The 26,015-nt window shown below is 39.9% G+C and overlaps 1 protein-coding gene across 4 annotated transcripts in view; it reads right to left on the bottom strand.

Moving 5' to 3' along the window:
- LOC107669689 (pleckstrin homology domain-containing family G member 1) overlaps positions 1-23,597 on the bottom strand; it is a 47,288-nt gene extending 23,691 nt beyond the window's left edge. The window contains exons 1-2 of one of the 4 annotated variants that reach the window (XM_016462040.1): positions 23,447-23,597; positions 2,187-2,647 (exon numbers count right to left, since the gene is read on the bottom strand). In XM_016462040.1, coding sequence (XP_016317526.1) covers positions 2,187-2,522 — 336 coding nt within the window. In that variant the 5' untranslated portion in view covers positions 2,523-2,647; positions 23,447-23,597. Of the gene's footprint in view, positions 1-2,186; positions 2,648-14,374; positions 14,642-23,446 lie in introns of those variants that run through there. The other 3 variants (XM_016462041.1, XM_016462039.1, XM_016462038.1) reach the window with 3 other exon arrangements.
- Between the last annotated feature and the right edge of the window lie 2,418 nt (positions 23,598-26,015).

Below are 26,015 nucleotides of genomic sequence, written 5' to 3'. Positions count from 1 at the left end.
GTTTGGAACCAAACCGCTGGGTCAAAACAACCCAATAGCTGGGTTTGTCCCTTTTTAACCCAGCACTGAGTTATATTTAATACATTTAGAGTGTATTATTATAGATCAGCAGGAGCTACCAACTAACAGTGCATTATGGGTAAGTTGCGAGCTTATTTACAACTTTGAGCTCACAAATATGTTGTAACTAAGAGACAATAAAAAGAAATAATGTAAAATGAAAATATGTTGCCTTCACTTTACAAACACACAAGTGTTTTCAACAGTCTCATGTGTTAACAGAACGGTTGTTTTGCTAACCCACTTTCCTCTCCTTTATCTGTCCTCTCCATCCATCCTGCCTGCTTTCCTTTTCTTCCATTCTCTCCTCAGACCATCTATCATCCTTTCAGAGCTGGGGGCCTGTGAATGTGTCTGTATGGAGGACTAGGTGGGGAAGGGGGTTGCGACCCTCTAAAGCTCTCAATTCTCACATTAACAGAGAAAGAGTGAGAAAATCAGGGCAAGGGTGAGAAGAAGAGTTTAGCATTCATCTCCTCGCTCGCTAGGTCAAATGACAGCCATGTGCACTTTACATCTGACAGCTATATAAATCATACACAAAGAAACGCACACACATGCCTCTTACTCAAAGAGCGTCAGTACTATTTGGAGCCTCGTGTTTTATGGGAAGTGCTGTTTTAAGGTTCAATGTTTGAGCTCAAGTATGAGAACCCATACACTGGATGCTCACTACCATTTGTTTCCTTGAGCAAAGCACTTCACCCAAAAATAAACATTATGTCATAACTTACTCACTAACTAATTCTGACTTTCTTCCGTGGAAATGAAAATGAAATGTTCTGAAGAAAGTTAAAAACAAACATAAAATTAGTCCATATGACGACATGTGCTATAAAAAATATACATTTTTATTCAGGTCAAGATGTGTCGAACCATATCAGTGACAATAAACTCTGCTGGTTATTGAATATACAATCACAACAACGTAAAGTCTGAAAATGCAGAATTGCAATGAGATCTGAGAGTTTCTGTGATGGTTTTCAGTGAAGAATGACTCTCACACAAAGCTCATGACTTCAGAAAACGTACAATATAGTGTGCAAATTTTGTCTTTTTTGCAGCTTGACATTATGAATAACCATCCACTTACTATGCATGGACAAAGGCAGCGTGAAAAGTATTTTGTGTTCTATGGGACAAAAAGTCAAACAGCTTCAGAACTACTACATGGGAATCAATAAATGATGACCAATATTCATCTCATTAACAGGTCATAACAAAATTGTTTGTTAATGAAGGGTTTTTCGATTTCATCAGTGACAGTGAAGCAAAAACACATTATGGAAGTAAATTTAAATTTAAATGTAAATATTACTGTTGACAAAAAAATGACAAGAATAAATAACACCTATAGATATTAACAATGCACTAGCGATAATTTTTTCCACGTTTTTGCTAAATGTCAATATTTTAAATTAAGAAAACATAGACAAGGCTTAAGCCTAGTCCCAGACCAAAATGCATGTCTGAGCTGGTTTAACTGAAAGCAACTTGCAATGGCATATCTTAAAATGTTTGAATATTTGGTTTCATTTAGCACTTTTTCACCCAAAAACGTTATTTTAGTCTAACATTAAAATAAAATAAGATGCCATTATTTAGTCACATATTGACTAAATGTAATTGAAATAAAAAAACGGACTAAAACAACAACAAAAAGTTAAGGTTACACTTTATTTCGATAGTCCACTTTAGACATTCTATTAACTATAAGTAACTTTGTAACTACATGTCAACTACATGTCAACTAATTCTCATTAATTTGCAACTACATGTCTACTAACTCTCAGAGTAGACTGTTAGGGTAGGTTTAGGGTTAGTAGAATAAGTTGACAAAGAAAGTGTTAGAAGATATTAAGCAGACAGTCTACTAATACTCTACTAACTGCTAGTTGACATGTAGTTGCAAAGTTACTTACTGTTTAATAGAATGTCTAAAGTGGACTATCGAAATAAAATGTTACCAAAGTTAAATAAAAATAAATGAAAAAATTGTCAAAATGAACCATTTTTAGGGGAACTATTCCTTCAAATTTAGCTTGTTGCAATTAGTTTCCTTTAGTAAGCAATCTGCTGAATGACACCCTCAGGAAGTGACTGCACATGCTTTGTGTCTTTCTCACCTGGACTATACTGCGAAGGTCCTGGACGTAGGTTTTTTCCGTTTCAAGAATTTCCTCCACCACTCGGTCCACATACTGGACTTTACGTCCTTCCGGCGACTGAATATCTGCATGGCTCTGATTGGTCGGTGTAGGTGTTTGTCGTCCCGTCTCCTCCTCCTCTAGCTGTTGGGCAGGCACCAGCTCCAGTCGGATGGCTCCAGAATCATGATCCCTCTCGGGGGCGGAGCCTAATACCGGCCGCCCCCCCAGCGAGCAGTGGCTGTCACGGGAGGAGGCGGATGAAGACGTGGAGCCGTAGCTCACCGGCCGCTCGTTGCAGTGCGTGGAGTCCATGCTGCGCGAGGAGCAATATCTCAGAGCAGAGTTTCTGATGGGACCACCTGCCTGGCTTAGGACCGGCCCTCCAGCAGGGACCTCCGGGAGTGGCGGTAAAACATCAGTGGAGAATGGATAATCTTCTGAAAGATAAAAAGTGGCTAGACGTTAGTTCAATGTGCCATAACTCGGTAAATAATGCAATATGCAATTTGATGCAGAATCAGTTTAAACTATATTTAAAAACTGAAAATGAACCTATGTTTCACGTTCTGAGTGGGAAAAGAAAATATCACTACTTAGCGAACAGCAGTGTTTTACTGTAGCATTACATAAAAGCTCATTTTAACATCAATGTTTTAAAAAAATAATAATAATTAAATACCACCAACTCTTTGCTCAACTTGATAATATATATATATATATGTAAATTAGCTTACAAACTTAACATCAAGAACATCCAGGTAAACAAGAACACTAAGTAATGTTTACTGCTCTACCTCCCTCCTTTGTCTTTCCTCACATGCTAGTTCGCTATGAGAGCGTCACGACGATTGCTTAGCATCACAACAATTGTTGATTATCTTGCATATACACACACGCCAAGTAAGTCGCTTACAAAGTCTATTCCTTGCTATCTGCGTTGACCTAAAACGTTGACTTTTCATTACTTTTTGAAGTATTAAAACCATACAGTCATGGCAGCCTGATGCAATATGCATATTGGGATTTGTACATTTGAGGAATTTTGATAAATTAGCATGCAGCCCTGTTAGAAACTGTCATTCTTAAAGGGATAAACAAAATAAGATACTATGAAGAATATTCTGAAACGGATGCTGGTCCCCATACTATCATGGTCCACATGATAACAGATTTTTGTTTGGTTTTTGGGTGAACTGTTCCCTTAAATGGACTCTTGATTTGTGTCGAACACAAAATTATAACCAAAAATCCCACCCACTGCAATTATAAATTTGTTTCCCACAGACATAGATCTCGAGGGGGAACTTGCACACAAAAACATTATGAGAAACCCACAGCAATCTCTAGCATTCATGTGCAGTAATCGCTATAGTGCACACACATACAGTACACACACTCAAAATGACTCTGGGTTTGTCTTTCAGACAACAGTGCTGGTCTCTCTCTGTTCCTGTTTTTCTCTTGTACACAATTTAAGAGAAAGCTAAAGGTTAACCTACTTTTAAGTAGCTATAACTATTCTTATCTCACTAGTCTCACTGTCCCGTTATCCTAACATAGTACCACACCAATAGTAAAACCAAGAACACAACACTAAAATACATCATTTTTACATTCACAAAAGAAACTATGAGTGAAAACTTGAAAACCTAAAACTTAGGGGGTTTTTTTGCATAATGCTAGGTGATTAATAGGGTATTCTGGGTAGTTGCTAGGGAGGAACTTCTATCTAGAGACCAGAATATCACTGGAGGTGAATTGGGACTTGTACGGTAAAGACTTGGGACAGCAAAAACTAAACAACACCCTAGAAACCACTCAAATGTCCCTAGCACCATTCACGTTTTCTTCAGAAAATATCAAACTCTGGTGTTTATTTAATTTTGAGAGGATTGATTCAGTTGTGTCTTAAAACAGCAGCCCACCAGTTGACAGTCACTCACCACATCACTCAGTGAATTGCCATGGAACACACACACACACACACACACACACACACACACACACACTCACACACACAGACAGAGAGAGAGAGAGAGAGAGTCTTTCATAAAAGGGAAAGGCCAGCACTGAAAGAGAGAGGCTTTAATGAGCAGATTAATGTGTAATGGAGACATTTTACTCTCTGGGTGAAATGAAAGAGAGCTGTGTGTGACCGTGCATGTGTGTGTGTGTGTGTGTGTGTGTGTTGGTGTGTGTGTGTGCACGTGTGTGGTTGTAGACTGTCTATTGTCAGACTCACTAACACAACATTGTAAGATCATCCAGACGCATCCACTCCACACACACTAGCACAGGTGCGCACACACAATCAACTCAGTGTAACACAGTCATTTTTACCCTCCGTTAACACAATAGGTAGATTACCGCAGTGGGAAGGGGTAAGTGATATACATATAGGACAAAGTGAAGCATTGAATTACAATATATCATACAGTTTGCACCAAATCACATCATGGAAGCCAATCAGATGCAACAAGTAATCGCTCTCTGACAACAAAACCATATAAAGGGTTTCCAGGGAATTTAAGACTTTCTTTTTGTCTTGCAGTCAACCACATGTCTCCTTCTCAGCTGCCAGTTATGAATAATCACTGCCATTACTCACTCAACACGGAGCCGTCTATATTATCCAGGGCTCCAGAGCAAAGCCACATGATTGGCTCTTGATTGTTTGAGCCAGGCTGTGATTGGTTAATTCCTGTGCATGGCAAACTCACACACTGACCCACTTTCACGAGACAAACACAAAATGAGATGCAGCCATCAAGTAAACACATATGCTTGTGTGCTGCATATTCATTTCAGTTGAACTATTGATGAATGGATACGTCTGTTTATGTTAGAGGCTTTATTAATGTTTCATGCATCAGGTTCACTGATGATTGTGTGCTTTGGTGGGTGGGGTCGTGTTCAAGTAAAATAAACTTATGTGGGTGTGTTTGTACACAGTTGCATGCTGTGTTTATCTTACAGCTGAGATTCTGTTGTGATTCAGTTTGTAACTGACGTTTTACCTATTAAAATCAAAAAGACAGCACGCTGTTGCTCCCAAATGTGCACACCACAAACATGACATGTCTTCATAATATCACTTTTTCTCACCCAGTATAAATGTTTTTTTTTTTATATAAATGAAAACATATGCCTGCCTTTATATTTCAGGAAGGATGTCCCTTGCATGGGGATCATCTTTTTCCCCACAAGGGGATGTAGCCAATGTTAGCTCAAGAAGCATGCATGGACTTTGAAAATCCACCAGAGATAGTAAATCATCTGGGCACCTTCAGCATTCTAATACTAATCTTGCATACTAAACCATCCCAGACTTACAACAGGAGTGGAGTGCACCAGCTCAGGTGTCAGCCTGGTAACACCGCACACAAAGTTCAGTCAGTTTCAAGTTTTACGTCAGTTGCCACTGACCATTAGAACAGCCAATGGCTTTGTATCATCACACGGGCTTGTCAGCATGAATGAAAACATATGAGAGGCTGATTCTGTGATACATCAAGAGACAACAAGTTCTACAACCACAAATGCATCACGGCACAGATTGGAATAGTTCAGTCTAATGAATAATTCAGCCACTTAATGAGGTGAATTTCAGTTAGGATGAGAAAACCACACCCCTTTTTCACATTTCCCAAAACAACAAAAACAGCCCAAGACTTTTAGAAGCTCATTATAGCCATATAATACACATTCATGTTTGCTGTATAAATTAATTTATATATATATTTAGTTTTTATATGTAATGAGGTCAAAAGGAAATCTCGCATGAGGTCACAGAAAAAAGAAACCAAATCCTGGGTTATTAGACAAACATTTTTAATGAACTAAGCAGGATTGCATGTGATTAACCTGACCTGTTCTCTTTACCTGTACTGTGCTGATACATTGTACTTGTACAGTGCTATTAATATAACATCTATCCCTCATTTTCAGTTTCTAGCAGATGAGGAGACTGACAGCGGGACAGGTGGGACGGGATGGGGACGGATAAAGATTTAAGCATTAAAAGCTACCCATAATGCATTATCAATGAAAGAGGTTGATGGTCTCAATCTCGTGAGACTCCACTGAACTAGAAAACAGTGCTGTCCCATGTAGTTTATCAGAGCATAAGCCATTACGGCAGACTCGTTTTCGGTTAATAATTTTGATCAATTTAGTATCAGTTTAGTAGATGGCCCATTGAGAAGTGGCAGTGCTCCTTTTCCTTTCCAAATTATTTGTTGCCACTCCTACACTCTAAAAAATGCTGGGTTAAATACAACCCAGTGCTGGGTAAAATAGGGACAAACCCAGCAATTGGGTTGTTTTGACCCAGTGGTTGGGTTACTACCCAGAAGGTTGGGTTAAACATTTAAACAAAACAGCCCAATTTCTGGGTTTGTCCCTATTTTACCCAGCACTGGGTTGTATTTAACCCAGAATTTTTTAGAGTGTAACCATAAGTGACAAAGCCACGAAAGATTGCTTTTATATGAATAAAATTATCAATCCAAGCTAAAACATGCCAAAAGTGAAATATTAATCACAATGCAATGGCTATCATCTACAGGTTTAATCTCTTTATTGTAAAGGTCCATTCACACGAAGAAGGATAACTATAAAAACAAAAACATTAACTATATTGATGTCAGAAGTCAGAAAGAGCTTTATTACCAAGTATGTTTACACAGACAAGGAATTTGACTTGGCAACAGGAGCTTCCAGTGCATAATGTCTACACGGATGCACAATAATGTCCTGTTTATTATAAACATGTACTGCAGTTGTCATCTACTGCTTTAAATGCTTGAGCTCTTTAAAGTCGGGTGGATTGTGATTTGCTGTCAAAGTTTTTATCATTTTTAAAGCTTGTGCTTTATAGACTATGTTTCCTGTTCCAGAGAAGCGCCAACTATCACATGACTGGAAATACGATTGCTTGTCCATGATAATTAAACAAATGTCTTTCACACACACACACACACACACACACACACACAGAGACACAGACATGCAAACAAGCACAAGTGTGACGTGTGCTGTTGGACTTCAAAGGCTACAAAGGTAACTGAAAACCAAGCAATGGTGTAAGACGAAAATAGGTGTGTGTGTGTGTGTGTGTGTGTGTGTGTGTTATATGTAAAGACATTTGTTTAAGATCATGTTTACTTTGATCATTGCAACCAAATCCATTAAAGCACTGAGCCTCTTGGTTTATTTAGCAGAGGATTCTGGGTTTCACCAGCTTATATTACAGTTAAATCCAGTGTTCTTTATTTATATTTACCCTTTGATCTGCGGAAGTACAGTGATATATGGTAACATTTTTGTTGCTACGCCATAGCTGCTCTGGGCAATTTCTAGGGCATTTCTAGGTGGTTGCCAGGGTGTTTGGAGTGGTTGCTAGGGCTGGATGATTGCTGGAAAATTGCAAGGTGGTTGCTAGGATATTCTGAATGGTTGTTACAGCATTGCTGTATGCTAGGGTGATCTGTGTGATTGGTATGGCATTGCTAGATGATTGCACCTTAAGTCTCTTTGATATTCTGGTCACAAGATATGGCCCAGGTCCTTACTTTAATATAAGACTATTGGATTTTTTTTTGTCACAATGTGACAATTAAAAATGGTCAACAAATATTTTTGTTGTCGAATAGCCGTTTGATCTCATATGACCTAATGTAAGGGCCTGCAATAACACTGGTTACACAGTGTGGCACTGTAGAGCAACACTGTAATTCAGCCCTCCTGCAAGCAATCCAATAGAAGACACGGCGCTCATGAGCAGCGCAAACGAAGCCAAACCAGTAGAGTGTGGGAAAGTTGCACAAAACTACAAACAAAAAATACTGTCATGTGTAAAGTCCCCGACATACTCACGGACAAAGGTCTTTGGCATTCTTCAGTTAGGTATAAAACGCAGTTTGGTATAAGCAAGCAGTGCTTTACTGTTAGCGAACATCCTGACACTGATGAGAGCGGCGTTTAGATGAATGTGTAAATACGTGTACTGCGCGCTTTCCTCTCAATAACAAAATAAGCACACAACAATCAGTGAAATTACTGACAATTGGTCAATTAATCATTCTAATCATCGTTAGATTAATCAATTCAAAAATAAATATCAAAATAATAATCTGTTGCATCCCTAGTTTTAAACAGCACTGATTACTTTGTATTGAAAGAGTGAAGTAACATTCAGTGAATGTGCCTTATGAAGCTTTATGTAGGTCTCAAGAAGCGTCATTGCTCACACATTGTTACTCAGAGGTAAAACCAGAAGGTGGGAAGCTGGTCTCCAATTTCCTACTCTCTCCTTCATATCACAATGCTGGCTTAGACACACATATCCATTCCTCACAGTGAACGATAGATGGAGAATGAAGAAAGGAGAGAGAGTAACTAGGGGGGTTTAAGGCGGATTAAGCCCTGTCTGCCCCCCTCTGAGGGCTACTGCTGGGAGACTCAAACATGACATAATTCAGAGGAGAACTAAAGGACAAAGACCTCTCTTACACACACACACACACACTCTCTGTGCCTCGCTCTCGTCCGCTCATCAGACAGACAACATCAAATAGTCCCCCCAACAGCCCTCTTCAGATGAATGGTGCAGGTTTTACAGTTACACACACATTCAGCGGGTTGAAGGAGTTCAGGCATATGAACATGGAGCTTTTACAGTTTACTGAGAGAGAAAGAGACTTTGAGAGACTCCCAAACTGAAGTCATGTGTGTGTATTTATATATGGATGTCAATAAAAGTTATAAACACAGACTTTGAGCTGAAGTCCATCCAGCTGTGAGCTAAACGGTTTAGTTGAGCGTTTCCTGAGGCCTGTATGTCCCATTTAAACCTTTATTTCATCTAGAAAACACACTAGTGGTCAACCAGTACGGGGTTTGCAATGACTGATATAGTGGCGACTTATAATACAGATATAAACACATGATACATTTTAATTAATTCATAGTAAATGAGATATACACAATCTTTCACACACTTTGCTGCATAAATGAGAAAAACATATGAATTACCCGAAGCCTACCCTCGAGTTTATGGTATTTATACCAAAGACTATAGAATACCCAAGACGTGTCACTCATATAGTTTTGAATTGGGAAAAATGCAGCGCTCGATATGCCACTCTGTTGAACAAAGCCCCGCCTTCTGAGCAAAAGAGCCAATCGCTATTCGGTAAAGTTGGCGCGTCACTGCAGCTGCCGTTAGAAGTCCCGGTCGCTATAGAAACAGTCAACGCTCTGAGACGTGCGCCTAGGACTGCGCATGCGCACTGGCTGATCTAGCCTGAAAAATAAGCTTTTTTTAATGCTATTTGAGCAAAATAAACAACATTTATGACACAGTTGTTGTCCAATTTCGTTGGTGATTTCAAACATGAAATTTAATCGCAAGCTTAGTAAACAGTTTTGGAGAATTGTATGTTTCCCCATTCAAAGAGATAGGCCCCCCCCCCCCCCCCAATTATTTTACCAAGTCTTATTGTTTGGAAATGTAACAGCACACATCCCTTAACATGACATATGATGTATCAGTCATGTCTGTAGCACAAACTGTGCTGGGATGAACTGCGTTCCAAGGTAAAATTGAGAACAAATTCTAATCCTAAGTATGAACAAAAGTAATAGCGATACTAGCCTTAGCAAAATGAACACAAAACTGCATAAATATTTACTCCCACCCAGTCATGCACACACAGTGAAGTCATATAACTGCAGTCTGTGTACATTAGGGCCTTTCGCACTGCGGGAACCTTTTCATAGTACCAGAACTAATTGTGGAACTACCCACTTTTTGGCGTTTTCGCACCGCCGGAACTGGGTGCGATTTTAGTACCGGACTGCCTTTTTCGAGAACCAAATTAGCTCCTACTCCGGAGCAGGGTCTAACCAGCACAACTGGTACTAATCGTGACGCAAGTAGACATTGACTGGCCAAACGTGTATGAAAACGCCCTCACCCGCCATGATTTAAAACGCTGTGTAAACATACTGTAAACATTGTGTCGACTTATTTCGCAAGTATGGAGAACAGAGATAGATGGACGGACGCTGAAGTGCAGGCACTTGTAGCAAATGTAGCACTGCCAGTTGTCGTTGGAGATTCTTAGTCCTCCTTTCCGTTCTTTCAGTCGCTTTACGTATACGTCGACTTTCCATGTCCATTATTGTGAAACCCGCGAGACACAACAAAAACACAGCTCCGATCACAGCGTCCTCCATCCTCCTGTTAATGTTGTGCTTTGTTTCTGTTGTTGAACGCCACGCACAAATGACGTTGCTGTCGACCAGCTTACGTTACTTCTTAGTACACACTCTCGGTGCGAATGCAACCCTTTAAATGGTACTGGCAAATAGTTCGTGCAAAATCGTCCCAGTACTTTAGTACTGTACATTTAGTTCTGGAACTAAAGCGGTGCGAAAGGCCCTATTTACACAGTAAACAGTTCCTGACTGCACATACTGTACAGTAAGCATATATAATTATTCCCAAACACACGCTCATAAACATGTCAAACACTCAGACACAAGTGTGAATGACTCTACTTGTCTGCAGAATGGACACTTTTCAGATCTGTGCAATCAAATGTAACTGTAAAGTGCTGTGCAACTGATGATATTTATGCTGTAATGTAGTGTGACGTGTACATAAGGGTCAAGTCAGTACTGTTACAACACATGTCTATCTGTAGAGAATGTGAGCTCTTGAGATGTGTGTTTTTCTTCTGGCCAGTCAACTGTGCTCCACTGGAAACTATTGCAGGAACTGAAATTAGAAGCTTGTGAGAACATCAAAGCATTAAACATATTAAAGATGTGACTGCAGATGATTGTTAAATGGTTGCTTTAGTGCAAATTAAGTTCTTATGAAATGCTGCTGCCATATGTTGTGTGGTGTAGCAATTTAACCAGCACCATTCTGATATAAAACATGGGTTTACTCAAAAAATACAATTGTTACTCATTTACAATCCCATATTATTGTTTGTTCATCCATGAAACACAAAAGGAGAAATTTAGCAGCTGTTTTCTACACAGCAAAGCTTGATGGTGCATTTATACTGTAAATGATATTTGGAAGCTTGAGCAGAATTATCAGTGAACTTCGGTCTGTTCTTCACCCAAAGCTATCATATGGCTCCAGACGACTTGTAATTCAACACGAGTTATATGGACTACTTTTATGATTATTGTATGGTGATTTCCAAGGTTAGAACAACAAGACAGTAAGCAAACTATGATGGAATCTTGAGTGAATGTTTCCTGAAATTATAAGTAGTGTTTGCTTATAGGCATGTTTTCGCTTTTTGGTTTAAGTATTGTAGCTTTTTCCGCCTGATTGATTGCCCATTTTTATATTAGACTTGTCTATCTGCTCAGACTGATAAGGTCAATCCTTTAATGGTGCATTCAGTCTGATAACCTCATGATCATAAGTGCCAGCAAATATGTGTGTCAATTTGCAAATTAATTTCCACATATGAATCACTGACAGATTTTCATAAAAAAATATTACGCTATATTACTTTTTAAATTATGCATTGGTCTGCTGTACCGTGCCTTTCAGTCCCAAACACTGACATTTGTGTGTATTCATTATAAACGAATCCTATAGCATGAAACATAAACAAAGATTTTACACTGTCACGTTCGCTTTAAGAGAACTCTGATCACCGAGCACAAAAAGAATCAGACACTTGCACAAAATTACAAAGATCTCATGCTCTTGATATCTCCACGGCTATGTGTGTTTTGCAGCCAAGTGCTGCGTGTCCATAATCAATGGGATTAAATCTCTCAGGCCCGACTGCATGACAGCAGCACACACACTCACGCAAGCAACACAACTTCTATTCTGGTCTCTGAAACATGGTGGAACTCCACCTTGACTTCTGGAGCTGGAATGCCTGTAACGGATTCATAACATGCCGAAAACATTCCCGAAACCACGCCAAACTTCTCATCTACTCCAGAGCTGAGGATCCTGAGAAAAAGTTGCTTATCTCTCAATCAAACATAATGACTCGGAGTAATCACATCGTTATAAATAGCTTTTCTTCGCTGCCCATTTCCTGCAATCAGACCGACCCATTATCTCCCAGAAGTCATCAGAAGAACCGGCTGAAGATCTGATGAGTTGGACATTCTAACTCAGGGCATCCATCACTTCAGTTACAACTGAAAAAGTACAGTAAAGAGAAAGAAAGTCATTTCATACTTTTTTTTAATGCATTTTACTTGCAGACAGACTCTCTATCTACTATAACACATCAAATAACTGGAGGAGACAAAACAGCCTGACTGCAGTCCAAGGAAAATCTTAAATATCAATTAATCAACCACAAAAACTATTCCATATGGGAGAAGGACAGAGCCATTCACACTCTTGATGGATGGATGACCATATATCAGACTTTGTCTGGTGATCTCTGCAGACATCTGCAAAGCGCTGCTGTCCGGTATGACATCTGAACTATGTTTGCCCTGTCTGGAGGATCAGCATCTATTACTGATGTGCTTCTATTCCCAGACAGCAGCAGTGTAATGCCATTAACTTGAATGATTAATTTTTTTCACCTTCGCATGTATGATATAACATACACAGAGTTTATTACACATGCATAACATGGTGTGCATTTAAAATCAATGTGTTAATTACACATTTATAACAACCAATTTACCGACAGGCTGGCAAGAGGTTTCGATAGAATCTGAATGCATTTAACGAATAGGACGTGACAAAGGGACTTAACCTGCATGAATGAACATACTAATATATACACACCACGCATACGGGGTTAATGTCTGCCCGTGACCCACGGCCCCAGTGATACCCGCAGATTAGATTTCACATGTATATGTACCCTTAAGGTACTACTTTGAACCTTTTATGTGTAAATAAGGTACAAAGGTGCACACTTAAAGGTACAGCGTACTTTCAAAACGCTATTTCTCACAGAAGTGAAAAACGAAGCTCCGGGTAAGCCAGGGTAAAACCTCCTAGGATGACTGCTTTTTGAACTTTTGAAACAAGTAATTGTTATCTGCAAATATGTTCTGACAGGTTTTCACCGTGCCAGCTTTCAAACACATGCTTTAAACTCTTTCTCGCTCTCTCCAGCTGGGTTGCATCCTGGGGGGTGTATTACTTTAGGGACAGATGTCCTGAGGGGGTGCTGGTATTGTTTAAAGCAGACTCTAAACTGTTATTATCCCCCCTCAACCCTCAACCCATGGGGGACTAATTTAGGTCAGGAGTTGGGGAGAGCGACAGAGAGCAAAAGGTTTCCTCACAACAACAACATAACCGAAATATACCCTTTCAATACACACTGAAAAACCATGTGTAGGATTGACTTGAAACCAATTTCCACTCGGAAACTGCTGGTTCATTTCACAAGCAACACTGAATTAAACATGAACATTTGAAGTAAAAAGACTGAAATTTTCTGAGATGTACTACAATAATTAGTTTTATTTACAAATAATTATTCATCGTACAGTGTAATACCACTCACTTTAATGCAAAATCTTATGTAAACACATGCTCACAACAACACACACATCTACTTAGCTATTTAAATCTAGTTATAATGACTCCAAACAAGCTAAACCCTACCTTTAAAAAACAAGATATTATTTACTTTATTTATGAATCATATTTACCTTTGACAATGTCTTCAAATAAAAGTTTGGTCAGATCTACCTAATGTCTGGAGGCAATTTTGTGGCCAAAGTACAGCAACACACACACACACACATACATATATATATATATGCACTTACAAATATTTCAGCCAGTCGAGGTTCTGTAGAGGACTTCTGTTTGGTACACGAGCCCACCAGCACAAACCAAGCCAAATAAATACTCTCAGTTCACAACTTGCCAACACACACATACAGACATTTAGTTAAACAGAGAGTGCCAAAACGTTCAAATGTTGCCACACACACATTCACAGGAAGCTTTCGAGAGCTGCTATGACTTTAGAAGCCATAAAGACACCTTTAATGATGAGATTCTGCACATAAAACATGTAACCAACATGTCTAAGGAAACCAAGTGCACAAAAAAGTACAATGAAACACGACAAAGACTTGTTTCTCATCTGTTTATGATGTTTTATGCAAGTGTGATCTCTTACCCGTAGGCATTGCAGCTCGATCCAGATTTGATTACATATCCACTTAGTATTCCAGACCAGTGCCACACACACACACACACACACACACACAACACACTCCTCTAATCCTTCAATTCACTTTACATTCTCCCTGAGACACACAGGATAGCTCCGTCTGTGTGAATGATACTGCACACACACGCACACATTCAGTAAATCCTCGGTTCACACACACATAAGGTCTGAGCCACACCACAACGGTCCTGATGGTCTGCCTGTCACTCATGCATTGAGCACTTCTAGATTCTCTTCCCAAATCTCCCTCCCCGTGGCTCCTCCCTCTCCCACTGCAACAAATTAGCAGCTCAGACTTCCACAGAATGCCTCTCCCACTCACTTTCTCTTTTAACTTCCTGTGAATTCCGGGAAATTTCTTGCATGTTTTTTTCCTACAGTGTTTATTAATTTATTGTGTTCTTTTTCGTCATCTGACTTATCTTAAGCATTTGTATTTTGGCACAACAAAACTTTGCCACCGTGGCTCTGTTCCAAGCACTTGTGAGGCTATTTGATTCTGACTGTCTGAGACAAATTTTGGGAATTGTGAAAGATTCTATTCATCGGGCTAAGTCTTTGCTTTCTGTGACATGCTCTCTGCTCACTGACAGATGATTAATTGCAAAGCATTTTTGATGAACTTCTGACAGTCTCTGCTTCAGGAACTTCATGAGTGAGCAATGTTGGACACTCTACATAGGCAGCAACTCTTTGTGTTATACAAATGGTACTCTTCATGTGACAGACACAAGATACATTATACACAATTCATTTCTGCAACATTTGGTATTAACATAACTTTAATAATGCTAAATACACAGCACACACAAAATTGGTAAACACTCAAACTTAAGTTCAGTTGCTGCCTAAAATAATAAAAGTATATATAAAGTATAATTATCTTGGTTGTACAAGTCATTTCAACTTAAATGACATTAAACTGACTTAAAAATCAAGTTGAATTTCATATTTTGAATTTCATAAATTGCTCAACTTGTTTTGATGAGTTAATGTAAAAACATAAGTTGCCATGACTTACTGATCATATAATTTTTACAGTGTATATTTAAAATGTTATCAATATCTGAACTTGTCCCTTTTTAAAGAGAAGTGCCGTTATTTGTAATGAATGTGCACTTGTAGTGTACTTCAAATCTTAAAAGTATATATTTAGTGTAATCTCACATTTAAGATGCAACCGCACTCCTATCCCACTGACACCTCAAAAATTGCCTTTATTATCTCCCTGCTAGCAGGACCTGCATTGCAATGGGCGGAAACAATCTGGGCTCAGGCCAGCCCCGTCATTAAAAATCTGCAGAACTTCATGGTGCATTTTCGCGAGGTGTTTGGAAGGACAGATGGAGATACCGCTGTGGGAGAGCAACTCTATAATTTACAACAGGGTACCATGTCAATTGCCGAATACTCGCTGAAGTTCAGAACTCTAGCTGCGGCAAGTGGATGGAATGAGAGATCGCTGCTGACTACCTACAGACAGGGACTGGAGCCCCAGCTTCGGCTACAGCTCACTGCATATGATGATTCATTTGGATTGTAAAAATTCATTCAGCTATCCATCCGATGCTCGAGCCGCATGCAGTCCTGTCTAGCAGCAATACCAGTCCACGCCACAACCTCCTGCCTCCGCCGACCAGAGCCCAGTTACCCTCCAGAACCAGCACCAGAACCCATGATTGTGGAGAAGCAACGGTTATCTTTCCGCTGAGCGGCAGAGAAGGCTGACCCCGGGTCTCTGTTTATACTGTGGCGCTCAAGGGCATATGATCTTGGCATGCCCCCTTCGCCCTCCACGTCCTGTGGTGAGTGTGATTCAGCCTGATATCATTAAGACACGGTGCAATTCCTGGGGTATAACATTGATCGTACCGGTATCCAGATGGACGAGGGGAAGGTGGAAGCTATAACCTCCTGGCCAGAACCCACTACAATTAAGGAGCTCCAACGATTCCTCGGATTTGCCAACTTTTACCGTCGCTTCATTCTAGACTATAGCAAGATCACCAGCCCACTCACAAGCTTACTACGAGGGAAACCCAAGTCTCTGTCCTGGACACCCGCGGCCTTAGAAGCTTTCTCCTCCCTCAAGAGAGCCTTCACTAGCGCCCCACTCCTAGTCCATCCAGATCCCGACCTCCCATTCGTCGTGGAAGTCGACGCCTCCACTACAGGAGTGGGGGCAGTGTTGTCCCAGCAGCAGGGGAACCCAGCCAGACTCCACCCATGTGCCTTCTTCTCGAGGAAGCTCAGCCCGGCGGAAAATAATTCTGACATCAGCAACAGAGAACTACTTGCCATCAAGCTGGCCTTAGAGGAGTGGAGGCATTGGCTGGAGGGGGCAGCCCATCCATTTACCGTACTGACCGACCACAAGAACCTCCAATACCTTCGTGAGGCAAAACTTTTAAACCCCCGCCAGGCACGATGGCCGTTATTCTTTACCAGGTTCAATTTTACCATTACTTATCGCCCTGGTCCCAGAAACGTCAAGGCAGACGCCTTGTCACGTATTCACAGTCATGTGGAAGGCCCAGAAGAACCAGAAAGTATCATCCCACCAAAGATGATCGTCAGTTCCATTGAATGGAATTCCCCTTCAGTGGCCTCAAGCACGGCTCCCAACAATCCGCCGGGCTGTCCTCCAGGATGCCAGTATGTACCACGAACACAACGCACCCCACTGATTCACTCTGCTCACTCCTCCCGAGGCACTGGCCATCCAGGGGCCAACAACACCCTCTCGCTGCTACGAGATCGCTTCTGGTGGCCCAATATGGCAAGGGACGTGAGAAGGTTCGTGCAAGGATGCCCGGATTGCGCCATGTCAAAGAGCCCGCGCCATTTACCATCTGGCAAACTCCTTCCCCTTCCAGTGCCAAATCGCCCCTGGTCACACCTAGGAGTAGATTTTGTCACTGACCTGCTCTCCTCTGAAGGTAACACATGCATCCTGGTAATTGTTGACCGTTTCTCAAAATCATGTCGCCTTCTGCCCCTCAGAGGTCTTCCCACTGCACTAGAAACTGCTGAGCTTCTCTTCAACCAGGTCTTCCGATATTATGGAATTCCCGAAGACATCGTCTCCGACCGGGGACCTCAGTTTATCTCCAAAGTATGGAATGCCTTCAAACTCCTAGGTGTGACCGTAAGCCTCTCATCCGGATACCACCCACAATCGAATGGTCAAACACAGGAAGATTCAGGAGGTGGGGCGATTCCTGCGAACCTTCTGCCATGGCCACCAGGATTCCTGGAACCAGTTCCGGGGGTGGGCCGAGTACGCCCAGAATTCCCTGCGACAGCCTTCTCACCACCATCTCCAGCGGGCAGTGCGCAGGCAGAAGATGGCCGCGGACCTTCAAAGAGCCGAAACACCTACCTATCAACCAGGTCAGAAGGTTTCCAGCTCCTGTAAAGCCAAAGACTCGGATTACTCCACTCGTCATATCCTTTGAACTGGTCTACGAACTATTCACTCACCATCACATCATCTGGACCCTACACCCGTACTCTCTGTGATCAAATAAAACTGTTTTATAAATACTAACCTGTTGCATCAGACCTCTTCCGTTACAACTTGCAGATAATATAATATTAATGAAATAAAATCCACTTAAGTGCACTTAAAGAGAGGTCAACTTCATGACTGTTTCCTAACACACATAAGTACATTCTTTTATAAGAATGTCAAATTAAAAGTTTAACTTTAAAATACTTTTTAAATCATTGTTTTAATCATATTTTGTTGTGTTTTAAAGTACACTTATTTGCATATATGACTAACATAAAACACATGTAAAGTGCTTAAATATTATTTAAACTGTAGTGTTTTCAATATAAGTTATAAGTTAATATATTTTAAATATACTAAACTGAAACTTCATCATTACAAATGTGTAATTACAAACATATGTAAACACGACATACATGATTCTTTTTACCATAATTGCTTGTCAGTAAATCTGACAGTATTGTACACTTTAACCATATTTCAAAGAAAATACAATTACGAAAGGACATATGAATATGTGGCAATATACATGTGGCAAAAGAAGGCCTTTTAGACTGACACTTTTGATGGCTTAAAATGTTATCTACCTAGGCAGCTCACTAGGTTTTGGAACAGAGCCCAGGTATGAGACAGAAAGAGAGAAAATGATATCATGTTACAAATTTCTCACGTTAGTCAGCAGGTTCACAGCAAGCTGACCCTACCACCCACCCTCTCTCTCTCTCTCTCTCTCAGATTCAGATTCAAGTAGCTTTATTGGCATGGTAAAAAAGTATCTTTACATTGCCAAAGCATAGAAACATTTAAATAGACATTTAACACAAATATACATAAGAGTAGAAGTATATAGCATATAGAGTCTATATATCTGTATACAGTAAAATGAAAGTACTAATAAAGAGAGAGAGAAGGACTGGATCCTGTCATGTCAGTTTATGTGTGTTGTGCATTTTTACTTTCTCAAAAAACTAATTCTGTATGATTTATAAGCTTGTTTCCTCATGGGGACCTCAAAAATGGGACCAAATGTCCCCACAAGCATAGTAATACTAGTAAATTTTGACCTTGTGGGGACATTTTGGCCCCATAACATGATAAATACCAGGTACACACACACACACACACACACACAAATGAGCAGCAAACCAAAAAATCAACTAACTAAACTCATACAGCAAAAATACATTTTCAGATATGTTTTAAAAATACATTTTTAATAAATCAACAAAAATATTTTAAATATTTCTATCATGACAACTCTCAGAATAGTTTAGCATGGTAATGGACCGGTGGATATGACAGTGTTGATGTATTAGGTTTCGGCAGAATAGAACAAACAAGCAAACATCAGCAGCACATCATTGTCTGTACTTATCTCAAGCGCCACACAGCCACTGTGGACAGTTAACCAAAGATTGAGTAATGTTCATCATTTCACTGGGTAATTAGTAAGTGTGAAGTAATTATATTTGTGGCTTTGAGTTGATTCAGAATTGCCTTGGGTTGAAAAGAGACTAATTTTCTTTGGACACATTTTCAGAAGGAGACAACAGAGGTACAGTACATGATTGTACAAGTGACTCTAGCACACCTTAAACACACACACACACACACACACATACACACACACACACAGTAACTAGTTTGACAATCCTCAATTGGCAGGCTATTCATATCCAGTAAACCAGATGAAACCCACCTCTCAGCTCCAGCATACAGCTCTCTCACACACACACACACACACACATTTATACATAAATGTTTGATCATGTCACAAATTCAGATTACAGTCAGTATAGGTATAATGTTTTGCAGGAGTGTGTGTGTGTGTGTGTGTGTGTGTGTGTGTGTGTGTGTGCGTTTGTGTGTTTGTGTGCGTGCGTGTGTGTACGTTTGTGTGTGTGTGTTTATTTATGTGTGTGTGTGTGTGTTTGTGTGTGTGCGCGTGCGTGTGTGTGTGTGTGTGTGTGAGTGTGTGGGTGTATGTACTGCATTGTAGCATAAGCTATAAGAGCTTGTTGTCAGTTAGAATTGATGGATTAAAGTCTCTCTCTCACACACAAATCCAGCCCCATTCACAGTTTCAGAGTTTGAAACTGCTGTTTAATCCCTGATCACTCAAACAAACTAAACAAACCCCCCGGTTAACAGGAAGAGGGTGAGATTTCACACAAACACACATGCACCCATTCACCTTTAAATCCTTACATGCGTTGTTCACACATGTTTAGTGTTAACTGAGGACACCCTACCATTGTGTGCTTGGTATTATTTGCGCCACCAGATACTGTAATATATATATATATATATGTATGTATGTATGTATGTATATTTAAATCTAAGTTAATGTTAATTTCTACATACACTACCGTTCAATACTTTTTAAATAACTTTTTTCAGCAAGGATGCATTCAGTTATGCTGTTCTTTTGATCTTTTAATCAAAGAATCCTGAAAAAAAATGCACAAATGTTTTGATTGATAATAATAATTATAATAATAAAATGTTAATAATAAAACGTTAATAATGACAAATGTTTCTTGAGAAGCTATATATATATATATATATTAACAACCCAAAACTTCTGATTGGTAGTGTACACAATACATTTTTTTAAACATTTCTAATTAATATTCATTTATTATGAATGGCCATGAATTAACACTAAACAATATTATATTTATAGACTAAATTACCTACATTAATTTTTGCTGTAAAAATGTTGTTTGTTGTTTATTTCAGTCGTGGCCTAATGGTTAGAGAGTGGGACTTGTAACCTGAAGGTTGTGGGTTCGAGTCTCAGGTCCAGCAGGGATTGTAGATGGGGGGAGTGAATAACCAGCGCTCTCTTTGACCCTCAATACCACGACTGAGGTGAGACCCCTGAGCAAGAACTGAACCCCCAACTGCTCCCCGGGTGCCGCAGCAATATGGCTGCCCACTGCTCCGGGGTTCACTGCTGTGAGTGTGCACTTGGACGGGTTAAATGCAGAGCACAAATTCTGAGTATGGGTCACCATACTTGGCCACACTTCACTCACTTTTTTTTTCATGACACCTGGTGTATTAACTAAAGTTAACCAATTGAACCTGAGTACTATCATTATTATTATATAAATCAAATAGCTGCATTTCTAGATTCTGACTGTGAAATAAATACTTAAAGTTGTGCTAAAATGCACGACAAATGTGACATGAAACAACTCTTCTATTTGTGCATCACTGTACAGCATTCATAGAGACCATTCAGTAAACTTAGTGTGCATGTCAGGATCTAGATCTTCTAGAGGAAGGATGACAATTCATGAATTTGTTTATTGAAATAACAGGATTGGGATTAGGGTTATATTACAGCTATATTAAAAACTGAATATTATTTAATAATATATTTAATATTTAATCCAATTTGTCATATTAAGCTAAATTCTGGGAATGATTTTGTACTCCAAAAAATATCAAAGTAAAACACACACAATACAGAGGGTGGGGGCTGCCAGGAAGACAGCTGTTGTTATGACAACAGGTTCGGTGGCAGGCCCTGGGATGTGAGGGGCGGGACGGCCCACACAAAAGAACATCGTTAATAAACGAGTGGGTCCCTCACTCTCGCACTCCTTCTCAAAGAAGGACATGAGGAGAGAGAGAGAGGGTAAACACTCTGCTCTCAAAATGTACTATATGGGCAAATACGTTACACTGGTTGTAAATTTGCATTCATGAATATCGTCACACTCCACCACAGCAGATAAAAATCTGAAGCAAATTTTCCTGATACATCCTGGTAATAGACTAGATTTCAGCAGGTGACTGTATATTTGCATGATTATGCTCAGGTGTGTGTGTGTTAGTATTTGTTATTCCAGCTGTGAAGTTCAGCCCAGGAAGTGGATATTCCCCCGCTGTAAGGTAGCATCAGCTTGTGTTTGTGTCTGTGTGAATGTTAGAGGTAGTTTTGATTATACATGAAAGCTATCGTCCCTGACCCCAATCTCTAAAACATGTCAACAGCCCCCACCACACACACCCTACACAAATTCGCACATGCATTTTCAAAAATCTGGCCCTTCATATATAGCAAAAGAAGTACAGACACACACACTGCATTCAGTAAACTGTACAATTAATTAAGCTGGGCTAGTTTCCTCTCTCTTGTTTACCAACATTTCAAAATATCAAGTCAAATTAAAGTTTAATGGCAATTTAACATTATTTGTTCATTTGGTGGCCATGTATTAAGTAGGTATGTGTTTTTAGGGGTCAGTGGCACTGTGTGTGTGTGTCTGTGTGTGTGATGGAGGAAGTGCTGTTTGGCCTCAGATGATCACGCTGCGTGAGCAGTCAACAGGAGGTGGAAATGGTCTTCCTCTGACTAACATGGATGTGTGTGTGTGTGTGTGTGTGTGTGAGTGTGTGTGTGAGTGTGTGAGTGTGAGTGTGTGTGCGTGTGTGCGCGTGCATGCATGAGTGTGTGTGATTGTGTGTCTGTGTGTGTGTGTGTGCGTGCGTGCGTGCGTTAGTGTGTGTATGTGTGTGTCTGTGTGTGTGTGTGTGTGTGTGCGTGCATGTGTGCATGTGTGCGTGAGTTTGTTTGTGCGTGTGTGATTGTGTGTGTGTGTGCGTGCGTGCGTGTGTATGTGAGTGTGTGAGTGTGTGTGTGTGTGAGAGAAAGTGCATGTGTGTGTGAGTGTGTGTGTGTGTGTGTGTGTGTGAGTGCGTGTGTGTGTGTGTCTATGTGTGTGTCTGTGTGTGTGTGTCCTGAAGAAAAATAAAAATATACAACAATAATTTGACACTGACTGTGTGTCCATCAAGCGGATCACTTTAAATAAGGCAGCACATTTACACACTCACATAATGACATCAGCACATTTCCAGTATTTTATCGTGTAAATATTGCATACCAAATATTTGCACATCCAAATCCAGAACGCACAACCATACAAACTCAGTAGACAGAGTTATTACAAGACAAACATTTTGTTTTAAATAACTACCATTATTTGGTTTACCCTTAAAAATATTTAAACATTATTAAAGTGAGACAAATTAGATATTAAGATTTGTTTTCTGAAAATATTTTATGAATATAATGATATGCTCTATTTTGATATGCTCTAGACTTTTGGACATTTGGACACTGGACATTTATTCCCATTGATTTTAAACATTATCCTCAGTAAATGTGCAAAATCACGAATATGCGTTGTGTGGAGTTGGATGTTCATAAGCAATTTTATGAAATAAAAAGCTTCCTAAATGACACATTAAAGCTCAGTAATGCCACAGTGCCTCAGTCTATACAAATAAAAAAACATAAATACTCCTACAAATACAGAACACGGCCAGAGCAAGAACCTGGTAAACATGAAAACTGAATTTTAAAGGAGGCCGTACATCCATCTGCACAAGTGTCAAAAACAATATTTGCTGCTGTCACTAAACATTGAGTCTATACATAAAATTCACTCCTATTATAAATGAATGAATAACAGCCATAAACTCACCTTTCAAACAGCTTTGCCACTGTTTCCTGTCCTCCGGTGTGATTCACACAGTTTTCTTGAGAATAAAATCCTTCGGATGTTTAATTCCATGTCCATGGGCTCAAGCAGTCTTGCTTGCTGTCTGACACACACACACAAATACACACACGCAGCCTGAGACTGAGCGTCCACCGCGTCCACACCTCTATGAGATCAGAAAGAGAGAGAGAGAGAGAGAGAGAGAGAGAGAGAGAGCATATATCTGATGATCTTTCTCCTGATGCACCATCACAAGACACACACACAGTCACTCACATTCCGTGGATGCAGTAACTGGATCACGGTTAACGCTGCAGGCAACGCAAATTGCAAAAAATTGCTGGAACAAAAGAAAGAGTTTGAGAGACAGAAAGTTGGAGAGAAACAGAGGTTCGAGAAGAAAGCGAGAAGCGAGCCAAGGGCGAACCGTCCTCCTCTCTACACACGTACACACAACTGGGTCACTTTAAAGAGGCTACACACACAGAAATAGATCTGAAAGCGGTCTAAGATAGACGTAGAGATGGGATTTCTGTTCAGAGCTCAGTCTGGGGCTAATGCTTTGAAAACACATACACTCTCTCAGGGTGTAACTGTAGGAACCAGACTCTTGGTTGACCTTCAGTCAACAGAAGAGAAGAAGAAGAAACTTTACCTCGCACACACACATAAAGACACTAATGTCACCAGAAATCTGTGAAACTGTTTGAGACCCAAAACAACGTCATGGTGTAAAACAGGGGCATTGTTTCAATAATTGTTGCACACACTCACACTCTTGAGGAAAGTCCCTCAATAGAGTTCAACGGTCATTCCTGCTTCCTGAGACTGAAGTGTTTCTATCACGGTTTTTAATAAAACACACACACCTCGTGTATTTATGACCTTATTCATGACAAAAGATACAATGCAGCATAAACAATAATGAATGTCCTTGTACAAATGCCATAAGCAGTAAACAGGGCAACACTGTTTGAGTTTGTGTGAGATTCAGGTCGCTGACTGTTATTGTGACATCTGGCACACCCTACATAGGAAACATTCAGCTAATTAAAGCTGTAAATTGATTAAAAACGTTACACTAATTAATCACACAGCTTTCTGTGATTAATCGCACATAAAAATCAGATTATTTTTAATAATGTATTTTTAATGGCATATTTTAATGATGGTAACACTTTAGATTAGGGAACACATATTCACTATTAACCAAGAGTTTTCCCTCAATAAACTCCTAATTTACTGCTTATGGATGGTGAGTAAGATAGATGTTGTAGTAGATGTGTTTAGGTATGGGGTGGGTTAAGGGATCTATTGTCATGTGGAATAGGGCATTAATATGTGCTTTATAAGTACTAATGAACAGCCAATATGCTACTAATATGCATACTAATAAGCAACTAGTGGTTACACTTTATTTTACAGCACATGTACTTACAGTGTACTTACCCAAGAATGCACTGGGTAGTATAGGGTAACTACATGAGTTAAGGTTAGGTTTAGGGGCAGGTTCAGGGTTAGTATACAGGTGCATCTCAATAAATTAGAATGTCGTGGAAAAGTTCATTTATTTATTCAGTCTGTGTGCATTTAATTTATTTAATACACGAGTTTCACAATTTGAGTTGAATTACTGAAATAAATGAACTTTTCCACGACATTCTAATTTATTGAGATGCACCTGTAGTTATTACCCAGTTATTTAAATTGCAATAATAAGTACATAGTATGTACATGCGGAACAGGACTGTAAAATAAAGTGCTACTCAACTAGTTAATAGTGAACAGTGTTCCCTAAACTAAAATGTTACCTTCATGAGGTATTATCAAGGCTAATATTTCTAATACAATACCTTTGTTAATTTCTTTCTTTTCTTTTTTTTCATATTTTGAGGACATAAGTAATTATAGACACCAGCAATATATCTGAATCAATTGTAACATTTAATAAGCAATAACAATAACTGAACATGATCAATCTTATGACAGAGGTGAGCTTTAGCTTAAGAAAGGTGACTAGCGCAACAGCATGTTCACATTGCAGTGGGAAGCTCCCCACTTCCTGCTCCGGATTTCTGGAGATTGGGAAGCAAACAGGATGTGACCTCATCGTGAAAAGACCTCACTCAAATGGCAGTTGATGGACACTATTGGCGCTTTTCCACTGCATGGTACGGCACGGTACGGCTCAGTACGGTTCACTTTTGGGGGGTTTTCCACTGGGTACAGTACCTGGTACTTTTTTTAGTACCACTTCGGTTGGGGTTCCAAGTGAACCGTACCGTTACCAAAACGTGACGTGTAAACTCTGCTGATCACGGATTGGCCGGAGAGAATCGTCACTACCTGCGTCACTGAACTTGCGACACAAACACAACAGAACTGCTAGATTTAAATCAGCACAGCCAGCAAAGGATCGAACGCAACTGTTTTGAACGAGCGCACCTTTTTTTAACAACCAAAAAGTTTTGTTGTCTGTTGTGGAAGTACAAACGTTCCTCTCGTTGATAGCAGATGAGCCGATCCAGCGATGGGGCGATGCGGAATGAAA

The sequence above is a fragment of the Sinocyclocheilus anshuiensis genome, unplaced genomic scaffold (genome assembly GCF_001515605.1).
Source record: "Sinocyclocheilus anshuiensis isolate Anshui unplaced genomic scaffold, SAMN03320099.WGS_v1.1 scaffold416, whole genome shotgun sequence".
Lineage (NCBI taxonomy): Eukaryota > Metazoa > Chordata > Actinopteri > Cypriniformes > Cyprinidae > Sinocyclocheilus > Sinocyclocheilus anshuiensis.
This window is presented reverse-complemented; position numbering and strand designations above follow the sequence as displayed.